General features: G+C 48.5%; 2 protein-coding genes across 2 annotated transcripts; both read right to left on the bottom strand.

Annotated features, from left to right (window-relative positions):
• Nucleotides 1-889: 889 nt before the first annotated feature.
• TOMM22 (translocase of outer mitochondrial membrane 22) lies at nucleotides 890-4049 on the bottom strand. The gene is made up of 4 exons (XM_044677716.1): nucleotides 3726-4049; nucleotides 2391-2509; nucleotides 1878-1995; nucleotides 890-1573 (listed from the first exon to the last, which is right to left on the bottom strand). Exons 1-4 carry the CDS (start codon nucleotides 3861-3863, stop codon nucleotides 1499-1501), a joined length of 450 nt encoding a protein of 149 aa, XP_044533651.1. The 5' UTR covers nucleotides 3864-4049; the 3' UTR covers nucleotides 890-1498.
• Nucleotides 4050-5448: 1399 nt separating this feature from the next.
• On the bottom strand, nucleotides 5449-14848 carry CBY1 (chibby family member 1, beta catenin antagonist). The gene is made up of 5 exons (XM_044678342.1): nucleotides 14815-14848; nucleotides 12483-12600; nucleotides 6384-6489; nucleotides 6179-6297; nucleotides 5449-6000 (listed from the first exon to the last, which is right to left on the bottom strand). The coding sequence occupies exons 2-5, from the start codon at nucleotides 12558-12560 to the stop codon at nucleotides 5920-5922; spliced, it is 384 nt and encodes a 127-aa protein (XP_044534277.1). The 5' UTR covers nucleotides 12561-12600; nucleotides 14815-14848; the 3' UTR covers nucleotides 5449-5919.
• Nucleotides 14849-16728: the final 1880 nt, after the last annotated feature.

A 16728-nucleotide genomic window follows, 5' to 3' on the forward strand; every position in this document is an offset into this window, starting at 1 on the left:
CATATTTAAAATGCAAATGGACTTTAAAGTAGGCCCTCTTGCTGGCAGTGACTTGCTTGACTGTGGCAGGGATCCTCAGACCTCCCAAAATGTCCTTGAGGTTCTCTGCAACCAGTACTTCTTGGGGCAAATTTTGTCTCCATTTTGCAGCCCCAAACTATAGGCCATTCAAGTTCATGAGGGCCAAGAAAAAGACTAGGAACCAACCTCCTGGAAACCAGCTTCTTGCTGGACTGAATCTTTCCCAACTTAGTAGGTTCTGCCAGAGATGGTCTTCATCCTTCCCCCAAGTTCATATATGAAATATAGCCAGGGGGGGCAGCTGGGTAGCTCAGTGGATTGAGAGTCAGGCCTAGAGACCACGGGAGGTCCTAGGTTCAAATCCGGCCTCAGATACTTCCCAGCTGTGTGACCCTGGGCAAGTCACCTGACCCCTATTGCCCACCCTTACCACTCTTCCACCTGGGAGCCAATACATAGAAGTTAAGGGTTTAAAAATGTAAAAAAAAAAAAAAAAAAAAAATGTAGCCAATTTGATTACACATCCTCTACTAATGGTTTTTTGTAAGACTATGGCAAGCTTTGGGACCTGCTCTGTTTATCTGTCAGTCAATCCTTTGCAGTACTGAAGATGGACCTCCAGCTAGTCTACCCAAAGCAGGTGAATAAAAGCTACTGTCTGAGTAAGAATCTTAATGCAGAAAAACAGAACAGAAGAAGACTGACTCCATGAGCCTTGGATGACTTTCCTTCTGGGAACTTAACACCTTTGGCTTGGGCTCACTGGGTGGTTGTGCTCCTGGCAACCTAAGTCACATCTAATCCACAGAAGCCAATGTGGAGAATCACAGCCCTGGAGAGGGAAACAGACAAGCCACATGGCCAAGACTTTGAGTTGGAATAATTTTTAATATTTATTACAAAAAGTTAGCGATGATTTTCTCATACACACATTGCTTTATAGGGCAAACAGAAAACTGCCAGCACGCCAGGAAGAGACCATGACTCCTTCATCCTTCTCCCTGGTTTTAGGTAGAGCTGCCCAGAGCACACACATTCAGTGACGCTTATAAACCCCACAGTTGTTGCACTGGGTCAGATTCTGGTTTCTTCCCCTACGGTTCTCAGTGGTCAGACGGAGCTCGATCTTGCTGACTTCTGTTCCCCAACCCCATTCCCCCCGCAAAGGCAGAGGGGGATCCCTTGACTGATAGCAGCTTAGTGAGGTGGATAGCAAGGCCGAAGGGAGCTAGGGAGTCACTGCATCCTTGCACTCCCTGGTATCAGTGGGAGGACTGAAGAAAAAGACATCATGCCAGTGTGCACTGCACAGCTCTACAGAGGGGTACAAAGGATTCTGCCCATAGTGTTCGGATGGTTCAACGTGCCCAAGAAACCCAGAAAAAAACAAAAACATTTCAAACGACCAACAGTTCCCCAACACAGTTGAGTTTGAAACTTCCCCTCATCGAGCACAGTCAGATGCAGTGGATCCTCTCTAAATCTTTCCAGGAAGTGGAGGCAGGGCCCCTGGCATCCCTCCAGACAGACCTGTGTTAGGGCCTAGGAGGATCTATAAGAGAAGGGAAGGAATCACAAGGAAGGAAAAAGACACGTTACACAGGTGATCACTAAAGGAACCTTAAAAGAGTGTCCAATCCAGTCCCTTTCATTTTATAGACATTGAGGTTCTCCACCCAAAGTTTGGAGATCCCTGATTCAGTCTGGGGTTGGCCTCAGGACTCTAACATGTCCACACGATGACATACTCAGGCATGTGAATCAGCATCCAAGGGGCTTGATGCAGCACTGAGTATACAGCTGGAAACTCCCACTACGGACCAGAGACTGAGGAGGTCCCCAGCCAATCTCCTCACCTGCCGCTGCTGTAGCTGTTGCTGCTGCTCCATCTGGAGCTTCTCTGTTTCAAAGACAACCGGCAGAACGAGGATCATGAAGGAGGTGGTCCCAATCCACAGAGCTGCCCTGGAGAACCTGCCCCAAACACAGGAAGGCAGATGGTGAGCCTGGCCTGTGGGATCACAGCTGATCCTGCAGCTTCCTCCAACTCTGAAGAAACCCCCTGGACTAGTGGGAAAGTGATGAATGACCCTTTAGGCATCCCAGCTCCTCAGGACAAAGTCTCCCTTTCTATAAAATGGGGAAACTTTCTGCCTCGCCGGTTTGCCAGGAGGGAAAGCTTCTAAGTGGCAACCAGGTATTGCCTTTACTTTTGAGAGAAAGCATGCTGTAGGAAGGAGGAGGCCTGGATTCACATATATGAGTTGGATACCATTGGCTAAATCCCTCTGCTTCTCTGTAAAATGGGGAGAACACACAGCCTCAAGGTGAGGAAAGCATGGGGTCTGCAGCTCAGGGTCCCTGCTTACCGATACATTTTCTGGGCTACAGTGAGGGAGAGGTCAAAGGTAGCTCCTGCAGCAGACCGGACGCATTCTGGGAACATCTCTGTCAGGCCCCACAGTCTCTCGGCCAGGGTCTCATCGAGCTGCAGAATTAAGAGAAGGTGAAAACCAGTCAAAAGCTGGAGTGCCCAGGTGAAGGCCCAGCTCTGGGACCAAGTCTTAGATGATGCCTTCAGTTTCCTCCTCTGTAAAAAGAAGGGCTTGGATCAAACAATCACTGACATCTTTGCTATGATGACTTGGCCATTCCTCCCCCTTCTAGACCACTTTTTTCTACACCTCTTCCCAGCCCACACCCCTCTCACTTCTCAGACCACTGATCTGGAAAGGACCTTGGTCCTCATTTTGTTTTAAACTTTTACTTTGTCTTCCATAACAATTCTAAGTCAGAAGAATGCTAAGGAGGCTAGGCAAAGGGGGTCAAGTGACTTGTCCAGGGTCACAAAGCTAGGAAGTATCTGAAGCCACGTTTGAATCTAGAGCTCTTGACTCCAGGTTTGGCGCTCTAACCAACCTAGCACTCACCTAACAACAATAATAATAGTAGCTAACATTTATAAAGCATTTACTATGTGCCAGGAACTGGGCTAGATGCTTTAGCATTAACATCTCAAGAAATCCTGGAAACAATCCTGGGAGACTGGTGATATTATACTGCCCCTGTTACAGACCAGTAAAGTGAGGGACAGAAGAGGTGATGTGACCTATCCAGGGTCATACGGCTGGACAGGGTCTAAGACTGGATTCTAACTCAGGTTTTCCTGCCCCAGGCCCCAAGTGACCTAGCAGAGAGCACAGCTGGTCAGTCCCTAGGCATTGGCCACAAATTTACCAAGGGCAGGGGGAGAAGGAGGAAACAAAGGACTCACCCTCTTGGGGGGGAGGGGCACATTGGCAGCCTCCCAGGGTGCTGGGTTCCAGTGCTGCCTCTGACAAGTCCCTATGTGAGATCCGGGTCAGAAGCCCTGGATTCGAATTCTGAGGCCTATCCTGGCTCCCCTGTGACCTGGACCTCGGGGGGGAGCTGGGCTGAGCCTTAGTCCCAATGACCTTGGCCAAGTCACCTCCTTTCCCGGCGGCGATCTCCCGGTGTCAGATTTCGGAGCCTCCCACCCTCAAATAAGGCCGATGCTTAATAAAGGCTCGCTCCTGCTGCCTTCGCCAATGTGCAAAGGGCGGAAGAAGGTTTCGAGCCGCGCTCTGTCCCCGGACCTCAGTTTCCCCGTCTGCAAAATGAGCGCCTCGGTTCCACCCGTTCCCGGGCCCCACGCGCGTTCGTCCGGCCCTGCCCGGCCCCACCTCGTCATCATCTTCGTCCTCCAGCTCTTCCTCGGCCTTGTCGGCGCCTCCCTGGAGCAGCAGCTCGTCCGTAGACACCGAGGAGCCCGACGGCGAAGGGGCGGCGGCAGCAGTGGCGGAGGACGAGGCGGCAGCCATGACTCTAGGGGACACAGGAAGCGGAAAGAGAATGCGAGGCGTCGGGGGACAGGCAGAGTTACCGGGCGGGGAGGCGGGGCTGCGAGGGAGGGATGGAGGGATGGACAGAAGCGCGCGCGCCCCGCGTGGCCGGAGGGAGAAGTGATACCGCGGAAGCCCGGTGCTCAAGGCCGGGCCATAGACACCTCCCCAGCTAGGGCGGAACCAGCTGATCAGGAGCTGGTCTGGGAGAGAGAGGGTGCGAGCGCCCCCGCGCGTCTGGACGGAGAAGTAACTGCGGCGGCCCCAGGGCTCTAGTCACCTCCCTGCTAGGCTGGAACCAGTAGAACAGGGGCGGCGCCAGCTCCGCCCCACCCCCACCCCAGCAGTGCAGTTCTGGGGCAACCTCACCTAGTAAGTGTCCAGGCGATGCCTCGCAGTTCTCCTACAGCCAGGATTAACCAATGGGAAGGGCAAAGTGCATCCTCCAATAGGGTTGGGCCTGCTCTTCCAGAATACTTAACCCTAAGTATTCCGGGCCTGGAACAAACCTCCTGAGTCTAGGTGAGCCAAGGATTGACCAGGTCAAGGAGGCGATCCTTCCCGTAATAATCAATAAGCATTGTCAGTGCCGGTGCTGGGGATTAGGGAGGTATAGCCGCCCAGCCCTCAGGGAGCTCCCCTTCCACCGGAGGACACATCTAGAGGCTTAGCCAGCCGGTGTGGTCCTTAGAGAGCAGCAACAAAACAAATTGGCTGCACCCTCACCTTTGTATTTCTGATGGAGGCCAAGGGTTTTGGCGATAAGAACTCTCCCAGGATTCCAGAGTGTGAGAGCAGCCCCTGCACCAAGGAGCCATCCTGATGATGGCCAAAGGCACCTGGCTTGTAGCACTTACCCCTTGGCCCTTCCCCAGAGCTTCCTCCAGGCCAGCTCATCTGCTCTGAGAGAGGAGTTGGTGGGGAGAGTGGCCTGGAAGTAAACGCTGGGGTCCTGCTTGGACTGAGGTGGGAGATGCTGCCCCTCCCAAGGCTCCTGGGTCCAAATGCCTCTTGGTGGCCCTTGGCCAGTTGTTCCTGGTTGTGATGAGCAAGGTGGGCCCTTCTATTCAAGGGATGAGATTAGAATCTATTCCTTGGAAAGTAACTCTTTAACTGGAGAAACTCAAACCTATTCAATTTAGATTCTCAGTTTTGGTGCTGTAAGTGGAACCCAAATGATTCCATGAAGCCTGACAGATAAGGCCTCTATCCTGATGGGACTTGGCTCCCATTTCCTCTCCACTGGACAAAGATTTGAGTGAAAGGGGAAGCTCCAACCCTCACTTGAAATGATATCTGGCACTTAGGGGATGCCCGAGAGTGTACAGAACACATCATCAGATTTGACCATCAGCCCCTCCTTCCCTGTTGGCTCTCAAGGGATACTCATCATACCTTCACCTCCTCATGGACAAATACATACCCAGTGGCTGCCCTCATTCTCCCCCCCCCAACACTCTGGCTCCACCTGCTGCTGAGGCCCCAAATATGTCCAGTCTTTGTACCCTACCCTGCCTGGGTACAATTATCTCAGCCACAGCAAGACTGATTTCACCATCTTTAATAAAAAAAGGAAAAAGTGAAAACTAGAAAAACCATACTAGGCCAGAACAGCCTGAAATGGGCAAGCTGCTGTAGCCCCCAGCAAGTAACTTAGGAGCCATGGGTTAGAGGGTGGAGCTGGACCTGAGGCCACTCCAGAGATTTTCAGAAGCAGCTGACAACCCAGCTAAACAGTGTCCAGAGTGTTAAGGGAAGAATCAGTTGGGGGGGGGGGTGCTTCTTCCAAGCAGGGCTTGCATCTTCCTCCCCCAACACTTCAACTCTGGCTGGGCCTGCTTCCTTCCCATGTTGCCCCCAAGATTCCTAGCACATGGAGTCTCAGCATTCCCTGGCCTGGAGGTGAGGCTCCGGCCAGTTCTGCATTCAAGTGTCTTTAGATGGAGATAGCATTTCTTCCTCCCTGATCCTGTGGGTACTGATCCTTGACCCTACAACCCCAAGGCTCAGCTAGACAACTTAAAGGCATCTGGCTTCACTTCCTCCTCCGGCTGATGCTCTTGAGTTCATCCAGTTCCTTCTCCATGAGGTGGGACTCAGCAGTGGTCTCAGAGAGCTAAAAGAAAAGTAGGACACCATCAACACAACACTGGGCCTCAGGGGTTCTGGGCCTTCAGCTTGGCTCTCATTCCTGGAGATAGGTGAAGTCATCAAAAGGAGCTAGGTCTCCCCAGCCACCTCACCCTGGGCATCCCCTTCCCCATGTCCAGCAGGATGCCCCAGGTCCCCCTCACCATGTCCAGCAGGATGTCCACTTTTAGCCTCAGGAGATTGTTCTCTTCTTCCAACTGCTGATTCCTTTTCCGAAGTCGCTGGGTCTCCCTTCGATCCCCACCTCCGCAGGCCCCTGACTCTGTGGGAGAAGAACAGGAGCCATAAGGGTCCATTCCTCTCCCTCCCCACAGGGAGGGGTCCTAAGGGGCAGCCTATGCTCCTCACCTGCTATCCACTGGCCATTTTCAAACTTGAGGCTCTGCCCAGCCAGGTTCATGGTTGGAGTGCCATAGTCCAATCCTAACTCAACTTCTCGAGTGGATCTGTCCAGCTGTGAGGGCAAAAAGAGCAGAGACCAGCTCAAGTGTGAGCATAGATCCTATCCTGGCTGCCACCCTGAGTACTTCCCTCCAGAACAGATGGCCTAATGGACAGTTTCAGAGTAATTCAAGGGCAGGTCCTGGTTCTGCAACTCCACCCTGGTGTCCTCTGGGCCGCAGCTTCCTCAATCAGAGATCTCTGACAATTTCAGACCTGTTCTGATGATCAAATGAAATCATGGATGTAGGCAGCTAGATGGCACAGTAGATGGCGTGGCAGGCATTGAGACAGGACGATCTGTTTCAAATCTAGATTCGAACATTTTCTAGGTGTGTGACCCTGGGCAAGTCACTTAACCCCATTTGCCTAGCCTTTGCTGGCTCTTCTGTCTTAGAACTAATACTAGGACAGAAGGTAAGGGTTTATGGGGGAAAAAATCATGTATGTGATGGACCACAAAGATGTTTTGGGGTTATCATCATCTTTGGAAGGCCTTGGGGTGGCTGCCAAGATTTTAGGCCCAACTCTTTCTTCTCTTTTTAAATGTAATGACTGCTTTCTGAATAATTATAACCTTCTCTCCCCACTGATAGGACAGGGCTTTCTAATCATGGCTGTCCCTTTTGACCTGCCTTGATCCTCCCAACACTGAGGCAGCAACAAGCTTCCTATCTTTGCCACCATTCTCAGGTAAGGAAACCAAAGCTCACACAGTTAATGACTTCCCCAAAGTCATAAGGTTAGCTCATATTCCTCTTCTAGCTCTCTAGACTCCCCCTCCCCTCTTGGCCCTTCTAAGTATCCCCTTTCTCTTGACTTTGTATTTATTGACTTGGGTTATAAGCCTCCTATAGAATGTAGCCTCCCTAAAGGCAGGGATTGTTTCCTTTCTTGATCTTTGCATCCCACATGTCCACTTACAAAAGTCACTTAAATTTTCAAAAACTGAAATATGGCCGTTCTCAGAGAGTTCTCAGAGAACTATACATGCTACACACTATTCCATGGCAGGTTTTCCTGTGTAAACTGAAACTCTCCAAATTGAATCATATTTAAAATGCACCACAGAGCTGGTAAATGAAAGGAATCCTACATGGAAATGAATACTCTGGCACGGAAAACCCCTCTTTTTAAAAGCAATTAACTTCCCTCTAATTGAATATTTATGAATCTAGCTATAATTTGTTTGTTTGTTTGTTTTTCGCTTATGATGGAAATATTTCATCCAAAATGATTTTAGGTCACCTTGATCTGTGCCTCTTGGCACACAGTCTAGGTTCAGAGAAGTATTTGTGGAGCCAAGTGGGTACCATGCTAAGTAAAGCAAGCAGTCCATACTCTTAATGCCAGAGAAGCCAGGTATATGTATGTACAGATACACACATACGTACATGTTCATACGCAAACATATACAGGTGTATACTTTCACTCATATAGCCAAACACAGATTCAAGGCCATTTAAGAGGGGGTGGGCAGCACTAGCATCTGAGGGGAGAAATCAGGAGAAGTCTCATAAAGGAGGTTAAATTTAGCAGGGGACCTTTAAAACATGGTGCCCCAGAATTGAGCAGTGTCCCTAGTGTGGTCTGCCCAAGGCAAGGAATAGTATGGCAGGCCTCAATATCCTCTCCAGTAAGCTTGGAGGACTTGCCAAGGTCAAGGGTAGGGTCTGCCTCCTTCTATTGCAGGGGCCCAAGAGCTCCCTGTCTTATTAGCCTGCTGAAAACAGGGGGTTGGTGGCACTTGGACCAGAGCCTCCTGGTCAGTAGCCCCAAGGACCCTCTATCAAAGGCCCCTGACCTCTACAAAGCATGGTTACCTCCATAACCTCTGCTCTTTGGCTGGCCCTCTGACCTAGTTTCCTTGGGTTCATTGGTCCCTCCTCTGGCTATCTTCACCCTACAGCCTCAGGGGATTTAATGGGTTGTCAGATGTGCTAAGTTCATGCAGTTGATAACTTCCCTCCCCCCATCCTGTCCTTGGGTAACAGTTTTCCTAAACAATGCTTTTATAGAATATGCTTGTTTCTTCCACTAGGACATAAACTCCTAGAGAACCAACTGAACGGATTCCCTCTGAATTTGTTCTTCTAGAGCAGCAGTTCCCAAACTTTTTTGGCCTACCACACCCTTTCCAGAAAAAAATATTACTTAGCCCCCTGGAAATTAAATTTTTTTTAAATTTTAATAGCAATTAGTAGGAAAGATAAATGCACCTGTGGCCATCACCGCCTCACTGGATCGCTGCAGCACCCACCAGGGGGCGGTGGCGCCCCTTTGGGAAGCACTGTTCTAGAGCCTGATACATTCAGAACAGGGTCTCAATCAAAACCAATTGACTGACTGTCCATTTGTCCTTAGAACATTTCCTCCTCCTTTCTTCTCCAAACTCTTTTCTGTGACACCCTAAGCTCATTCCATGTCCAGGGGACCTCGTTAATGAGACAAAAGGCTGCATTCAGAGATATGGAGTGAGTGGTGTCCACACTAAGGAGGGAAGGGTCCTCTTTTGCTGCTATGGTCTGGGGGACCACAATGGAAGTATGTGCTCAATTTTGGATCCATGTTAAGAAGGGTGGTGACAAAGGACCAGGCAATTAGGAGGACAAGAAAACTCAAAACCAGGCTATAAAAGGCCCAGATGAAGAAGGAGAGATCTCAGGCTCAAGAAGGGAATTCTTGGGCATGTGACTTTTACCAAGCACAAGAGGGATTCCACTGATTGCGTGCAGTCATAAGATCTAACTATGAGCAACAAATGGAAACTCTGAGGTTGATTTGGGGGAAATTCCTTACATTGGAAAACCAGAATGGGCTCACTTTGAAGGTAGTGGGTTAATAATAGCAAGGATTTACATAATGCTTTAAGATTTACAAAGAACCTTACCAATATTATTTAATCCTTACAATAACACTGGGAAGTAGCTGCTATAATTATCCCCAATTAACAGATGAAGAAACTGAGGTGGAGAAAACTTTTGGGACTTGCTCAGGATCGCACAGCTAATAAGTGTATGAATCTGGATTTAAACTCAGGTCTTCCTGACTCCAGGCCCAGTGTTAGGTGTACTGTGGCGCCTTCTAGCTGCCTCTTAGTTTCCTGTGACTCCAGGTCCTGAAAAGTCCAAATGGACAAATTATTTATTGATGTTGTAAAGTGAATCCCAGTTGCAGAATTGATGGAATTGGTTGTTCTCAGAGGTCTCCCAATGAAGAGATTCTATGATTTTATTCAAATGATGTTAGGGCTTCTCTAAGGGAAAAACAAAGGAGCTAATTTTGCTCTCTGTGGCCACTATGGTGGAGCTTCAGAGGGATGATGGAGTCAAGTTCAAGTCTGTGCCTCAAGCCAAATCCTGACAGTGAACTTACAGGCTGAGGAGGAGCTGGTGTCAAACCTTTGCTCTACTTCCTACCTGGGTGACCATGAGCAACCAACTTGTCATTTATCCTGAGACTGTTCCTCCCAATTATAGCGCTTTTTTCTCCTCCAAACTTAACTGATGAAAACTGACTTCAGGCTTGGGAACTGTTATGAGGAAAATTAGGATTTTAGACATTTAGTGTAAATAGCACCCAGGCTGTCAGATAAAACTAAAGGTTCCAGTGATGGAATAATAGTGGCAAGGAAGGAAGTCTTTCCTGAGGACTTTGATATGGAGGGAACAGTGTGATGCTGTTTAACTGCCTCTAGTGGAGAGCCCAGGACAGGGGATTTTTCTCTATCAAGGAGTCATCTGTCCTGCCAGGAAGTGCAGGTGTGAGCATTGATCACAGCTCTGAAAGGTGGACGTACAGATTGGATCAGCTCTCTGCCTTCATTCTCCCTTTGGATTAATTTGCTGAAGATCTGTGTTCTTGGAAACCCTTGATTATCTCTGGAACAGAAGTGAACTCAGTTGTGAGACATCCATTCCCCTTCCAGTCAGTCAGGCTAAACCTGGCAGCCTGCGCTAGTATAATGTAGAGGCTTTCTCATCTACCTAGAACCCATTCCCTAGACCAGTAGTGTTAGAGTGACCATTTCCCCTTAATCTTACCCTTTAAACTTATTCTTATTATTCTTATTCTAATTCTATTATTCTTATTCTAATTATTTTTTTTAAACCCTTACCTTCTGTCTTGGAGTCAATACTGTGTATTGGCTCCAAGGCAAAAGAGTGGTAAGGGTAGGCAATGGGGATCAAGTGACTTGCCCAGGGTCACACAGCTTGGAAGTGTCTGAGGCCAGATTTGAACCTAGGACCTCCCATTTCTAGGCCTGGCTCTCAATCCACTGAGCTACCCATCTGCTCCCTCCCCCTTTTAACTTATTACTAAAACTATTACTTTTAACTTCCTATTGTTTCTTATCAACCCAGTGAACTCACCATAGTAAGTAGGTATGCCTGGCTGATGTAGTCTGAGAGTCTGTTGGATCTTAACTGCCACTCACTCAAACTGTCACAACCCATTCCCAAGTCCTGTGTTTGTGGGTGTGGGTATAATTTCCCTATTTGTATTTGTCCAAGTTAGTTATCCCTCTTCACCCAAACATTCCTCCTTCTCCCCTTCTCTAAACCCAGTGTTTAATTTACCCATTTACAGAACTCTGAGCACCAAGGCCATCAAGGATGAAGCCTACTGTCCTGCTGAGACAGAAGGAATGGACCCACAGTGTTCAGGCCTGGATACAGCCAATGGAAGAGCTGGCTTTGCTTGCCCAGGCTTATTGGGAACAAGGGCTTTTCTTTTCTTCTGTCCCATGGAAGGAGAGGGAAAAAAAATGCTTACTTAATGAAATTATTGCTTAATTTAAAATTATTAAAGTTAGTATGGGGCAGCAAGGTGGCTCAGAGGTTAGAGAGCCAGGCCTGGAGACAGGAAGTCCTGGGTTCAAATCTAGCCTCAGAAATGGCCTATCTCTGTGACCCTTGGGCAAGTTACTTAACCTCTATTACCCAGCTCTTGCAACTCTTCTGTCTTAGAATCGATTGGTTCCTAGGTTTTTAAAAACCTAGGAGACAAATGCTATCATTTCCATTAGATCAAAGCATTCCATTTTCCACTTTATTTCCTTCATGAGTTTATTATAGTATGTGTGATATGTATCTTCTATAACAATATGAGCCAAAAGGAAATATGTATTGTATGAAAGTATGGGTAAATTTATATCAGACTAATTTATGGCTTTGGGGGTAGGAGGTAGGGAGAAATCTGAATCCTAAAACGTCTGAAAACAATTGTCAAAAAGTATTTCTACATGTAACTGAAAATTTTTAATTTTTAAAAATTAGTTTAAATTAGCTAAAATCATTCATCTAAACAAAATTTAAATCAATTGAAATTAAATTAAAAATTGATTTTTAAAACCCTGATATCCCAGAATCCTAAATGTTGAGACATTAGAGGTTATCCAAGGAAATTTGGACTTTAGTGATGTGTCTGATTTTCTCATGGTGTGGTAGATGGGCAACTCTCTAAGGGAATTTCCTCACCTCCACCATTGAAACCCCAGGTTCCAATTACTATCCCTAGCTCAGAAACCTGAGAATCCAGCACTCTGACAAGTAAATGTAGTTTGTCCTCCTGGGGCTCAGGATGGGGCATCTTCTACTTGATCCAATGAGGCTGGTATAACACTGGGCCAAGGCCCTGGCACATGTTCTTCTGGAGCTCTACCATGAAGGAGAATCTTTCCCCTTTCCTCAAAGTGGGTCTGAATTTTGCAACCATCAAAAGTATTTGGCACCAGGCCTGGGGAAGTATGATAAAGCTAGGTAGCCAACACTGGTTTTATTGTTTTAAAAATGAATGAACTATAACTGTGCAGCAAGGAGACACATTTTCTTAGATGACAAATGGGCTGAAGCCCCCAAACCTCCCGAGCAATGCCAGCCTTATTAGAAGTTGTCCTAAGTCCTCCTGGGACTGCCTTGAAGGACAGTCTGCTCTCTGTCTTTGTATCTACTCCTCTGACTCTAGCTGGGTGGGTCCTGTGCCCCCACCACCACCACCACTCACAGAATGCAGATTGGAGAGAGAGGCTGACTTCCGAGGGGGTGTCTTCTTGGGACTGAATGTATTCCCGAAGAGGGGCATCTCTAGTGGGCTCCCAGCACAGCTCTGCCTTCTCCTGGAGCTGAGGGAACAAAGCAGGGGCAGAAGTTAGATGACCAGTGGGGATAGTCTCTGTCACTGAGCCTATATCAGGACATGCTGCCTAGCACCCCCTGCCAGCACATCAATGACCCTCCCAACCACTATCAGATGCTTCTTTCTATCTTGGACTGCAAACACCCCCCAAGGCCAAGTGCCATTCCTTCATTAATTATCTCTGCAAAGCAACAGCAGGCACTCAGAAGAGGTGTGCTAACCTGCAGACAGAATGTCTTGGTCATCACTAGACTTACTGAGACAGAAGAATGGGGCTGATATCAAGCTACTTGTCTGCTACTTGGGGTCCTCACTAGGCTTTTACTGGCCACCCCAAAGGACCATTTGAGGGTTTCTGAGGCAGCCCAAAGCAGTGGAGGTAGAGTCATAGAATCACAGAGAGGACCAGCCAAAAGAGATTTTCTTTTACAAAAGAGGAAACTGAGGCCCAGAAAGGTTGCCTTGCCTTGGGTCATACAGGTAGTGGACAGCAAATCTGGGATTTGAACAAAGGCCCTTGGGCTCTGTAGACATTCTATGCTCTGGCTATTAACTCATGGCCAGGGATCGTATATTTCTCCAACACTCAGCAGCCCCCCAATCTGCCCTCTCCAAAGCAGCTCATTAGAGAGACCAGGCTGGTTTTACAAATCACCCTCCTTTCCCAGTTTACCCATTTTCTCCATTGGATTACTGGTACTAACTGTGATTCCACTACTAACTCTGTCTGGAGGAATGCTCCTAGGGATGCTAAAGTCTAAGTGGGCAGAAGGCAGGAATCATTTTGGCAATTATCTGTGGAACCACTTAACCTTCACTTTCTAATGTGCCCATGACTATGACAATCTCCAAGGCTTCTCAATTTAAGTTCAGATGTGAGGGTCAGAGGGAGGTCTCTCACAACTCTCCATTGCCAAGACTGACCTTATTTACCATTGGGTTGTTGAGAGGGTTCAAGGGATCCAAAGCCACAATCTGGTCAAGGGCCCTAAAAATGTTTCCCCTTAAAAATTATTGTTCTGTTACTGTTAAGCACTTCTAGACAGTTTATCATATGTCTACGGCATGCCAAAAGGGCAGGCATGTGCACAGCACTGTGGACATAAAGAGGAATCTAAGTCTAGTCCAGAGGAGAGATGGGTGGAGAGACCAGAACCCCTGGAGGACACCACTCTCAGCTTGGCAAGCCCTTAGAAGCCATCAAGTCCAACAAGTTACAGATGAGGAAACTGAGGTTGAGACTTTGCCCAGCGTCATCTAGTAAGTTGGTAAGGGGTTGAGGCAGAATTCAAACCCTGAGTCTTCCTAACTGACCCCTGGCATTCCAACCCCCAGACCCCTTGGACTCTGAACAAATCTCTGAAGCTGCTTCTAGAGCTCCAACACCTATGCTCCTAAACCCAGGGAGATGGTGATAAAGAAAGAGAGAACCCTTAGTCAATTTTAGGACGTTGAACAAACTGGAACCATTATTAATAGCCCCAGGCTAAACCCTGTATCCCAAGTATTCACCAAACAGGAGCTTCTGTTCTGAGACAATACAACTGCCAACAACAACATACGGACTCCTACTATGTGTCAGGCACTGTAGAAATCGCTTTACAATCATTATCCCATTTGATCCAACAACTCTGGGATGCAGGTGTTATTATCATCTGTGCTTTACAGATGGGGAACACTAAGGCGGACAGAGGTGAAGTCACTTGCCCAGGGGGTCACACTGCTGGGAAGTGTCTGAAAATGGTTTTGAACTCAGATCTTCCTGACTCTAGGACCAGTGCTCTATCCATTTCATACATACAAACCAGGCAATCACTTAAAATATGAACATTAAGCACTTGCTGTGTCTGGCGCCTCTGTGGGTACCCAGGATGGCCAAATACAAACAAGTCTGCCTTAGGGAACTGATTGCCTACTGGGAGAGCATCATCAGCAGAGACAAGTACGTGCAAGGCGCCCGCTGCGCGTTGGCTGGGGCTGTCTAGGCGAGAATCGGAGCCTCCCCTAAGGAAGCTCACATTCTGTTGGGAAGACAACTCGTTCGCAGACATATACATGCAAAGCCACCGCTTCCCGTGCACACATCTGGCGCCTGCTGTGTGATCAGCCCAGGAATTGGGGGCGCTGACTGACTGGGGGAAGAAGATGCTTAGGCAAACAAAAAAATGGCTACAGAACCAAAAGAAAGATGCTCACGTACCTGCGGGACGCAGCCTGCGCCCACTCAGCACAAAGTCGCGCAGCTCAACGGCCCGCCCAGCCCCGCATGCGCAGCATCGCTATGGGCTCTACCACTTCTCCGGAGCGGGGGTAGCGGGAGATTGCCCGGGAGGTGGAAGTTAAGACAGAGGGATGTTGTACTCTCTCTCGAGCTATCCTCGGATTCCTTTGCTCTTCTTGGGTCGGAACCACAAGGGTTGGCTTGAGTCTGCTCCCTGATAGAAACAGGAAATGGGGAAATATTACCTTCTCCCCCGTGCCTTCTACCCTGTTGCGCTCATCCCCACGCCAACAATAATTGTTCACTGAGGTCGCCATGGTAATGGCCTCGCGGCGTTCTTAAGAGGCACGGGAGCGCGCACGAAGGCACGCGGTTTTCCTTAGGTAATAGCTGACTCAAGAACTACACGCACGGTATTGTAAATTCATGTGAACGACGGTGGCCGCAAAGGGCCAACGCCTGGGTTCCCATGGGAACGCAGAACGCACAGTAGGCCGAAGTCAAGCAATGGCTACCTGTCCCGGAGGCCCCACCCTCATGGGGCCCCATCTCTTGGCCTCGGGTAATTCCTCAGGGTGGTGAAAAGGTCGCTCCACCAGGTGCCAGATGGTGCCAGGGCCAGAGCACATCTCCTCTCGGTTAGACGGGATTGGCCTCGGGGCAGGTAGCATCTACCCTGCTCAGGTAACTGTGCCCGCGGCGGCTCGCCCTTCACGACAGCGAACAGCCGTGCTTTACGACTCCCCTCCCCTCTGTTCTTTGTCTCGGTTTGGTGGCGCTTGAACGTGAGCCCTGGTCTTTGGGAATGAGGTGGGCTCCACTTATAAAGCCCGTCATTAGTTCCCCTACAACATTCCATCTTCCACTCCGTGCCATTGTTCTCATTCCTAGCCATTTAGCTAGGGGCCCCTCTCCCTGGAAGAACTTGGCAGTATGTAAGCCTGGGTCATTCAACCTTTGTAGCCTCCCTGGTTGTGAGGATCGAAGAGAGAATTTTTGGGAAGGTCCTGGCACACAGTAGGAGCTCAATACATTCTTATTCCCTCCCTTCTGATAGAATGAAGCTCCCTGAGGGAGCCCACAGGGTGCACTGTACACGGGAACATTGAATGAATGCCATTTTGTAGGTCGAGCTTTGCCATCTCCACGTCCCAGCACAGTGCCTGGCACACAGTAAATGTTAGTCTTTAAAGTGCACAGAGACCAGCTGTGTGACCCTGGACAAGTCACTTGACCCCCATTGCCCACCCTTACCACCCTTCCATCTATGAGCCAATACACAGAAGTTAAGGGTTTAAAAAAAAAAAAATTAAGTGCAGGGAGAGATTTGTCTTCTAACAGCCCTGAGGCAAAGTCAGAATCCCAGTGACCTGCCAGAAGCCATAGAACTAGTCAGTTTGTCCTGGGATAAATTGTTATTTGATAGTAGAAGGTGATTTGGACTGAGTAGGGGGGCTGGGAATGGGCATTTATTAAGTACTTATTGTGTGCCTAGTACTGTGATAAACATATTTCTAACCCTTTGATCTGAATTCTGAGGGTGTTAGATTCCTTTAGAGTTTACCTTAGAGCCCAAGGGCCACTTCTTGCATTGGCCCCTCTTCAGTTCTGCTTCATTTCTACCCCTCCTTGGTGCATAAGCCCCTTTAGGGCAGAAAGAATTGGGCTCTTTGTATCCCCATAGCCAAACCTGTAGGAAGCCCTTAAGAAATAAATGTTTGTTGACTGATGGCTGGGACCCCTTCCTTTTGTGTCTTTGTACTCCTTGAGACTAGCCTGGACCATGTTTAGTGAAAGAATGAATGAATGAATGAAGTGTATGAATGATTCCAAGCCAGCTGAACCCATCTGGATGAAGCTTCTCCTTCAGGCTGTACCTCCTGACCCTGGTGA

Source organism: Gracilinanus agilis, chromosome 5 (genome assembly GCF_016433145.1).
Source record: "Gracilinanus agilis isolate LMUSP501 chromosome 5, AgileGrace, whole genome shotgun sequence".
NCBI lineage: Eukaryota > Metazoa > Chordata > Mammalia > Didelphimorphia > Didelphidae > Gracilinanus > Gracilinanus agilis.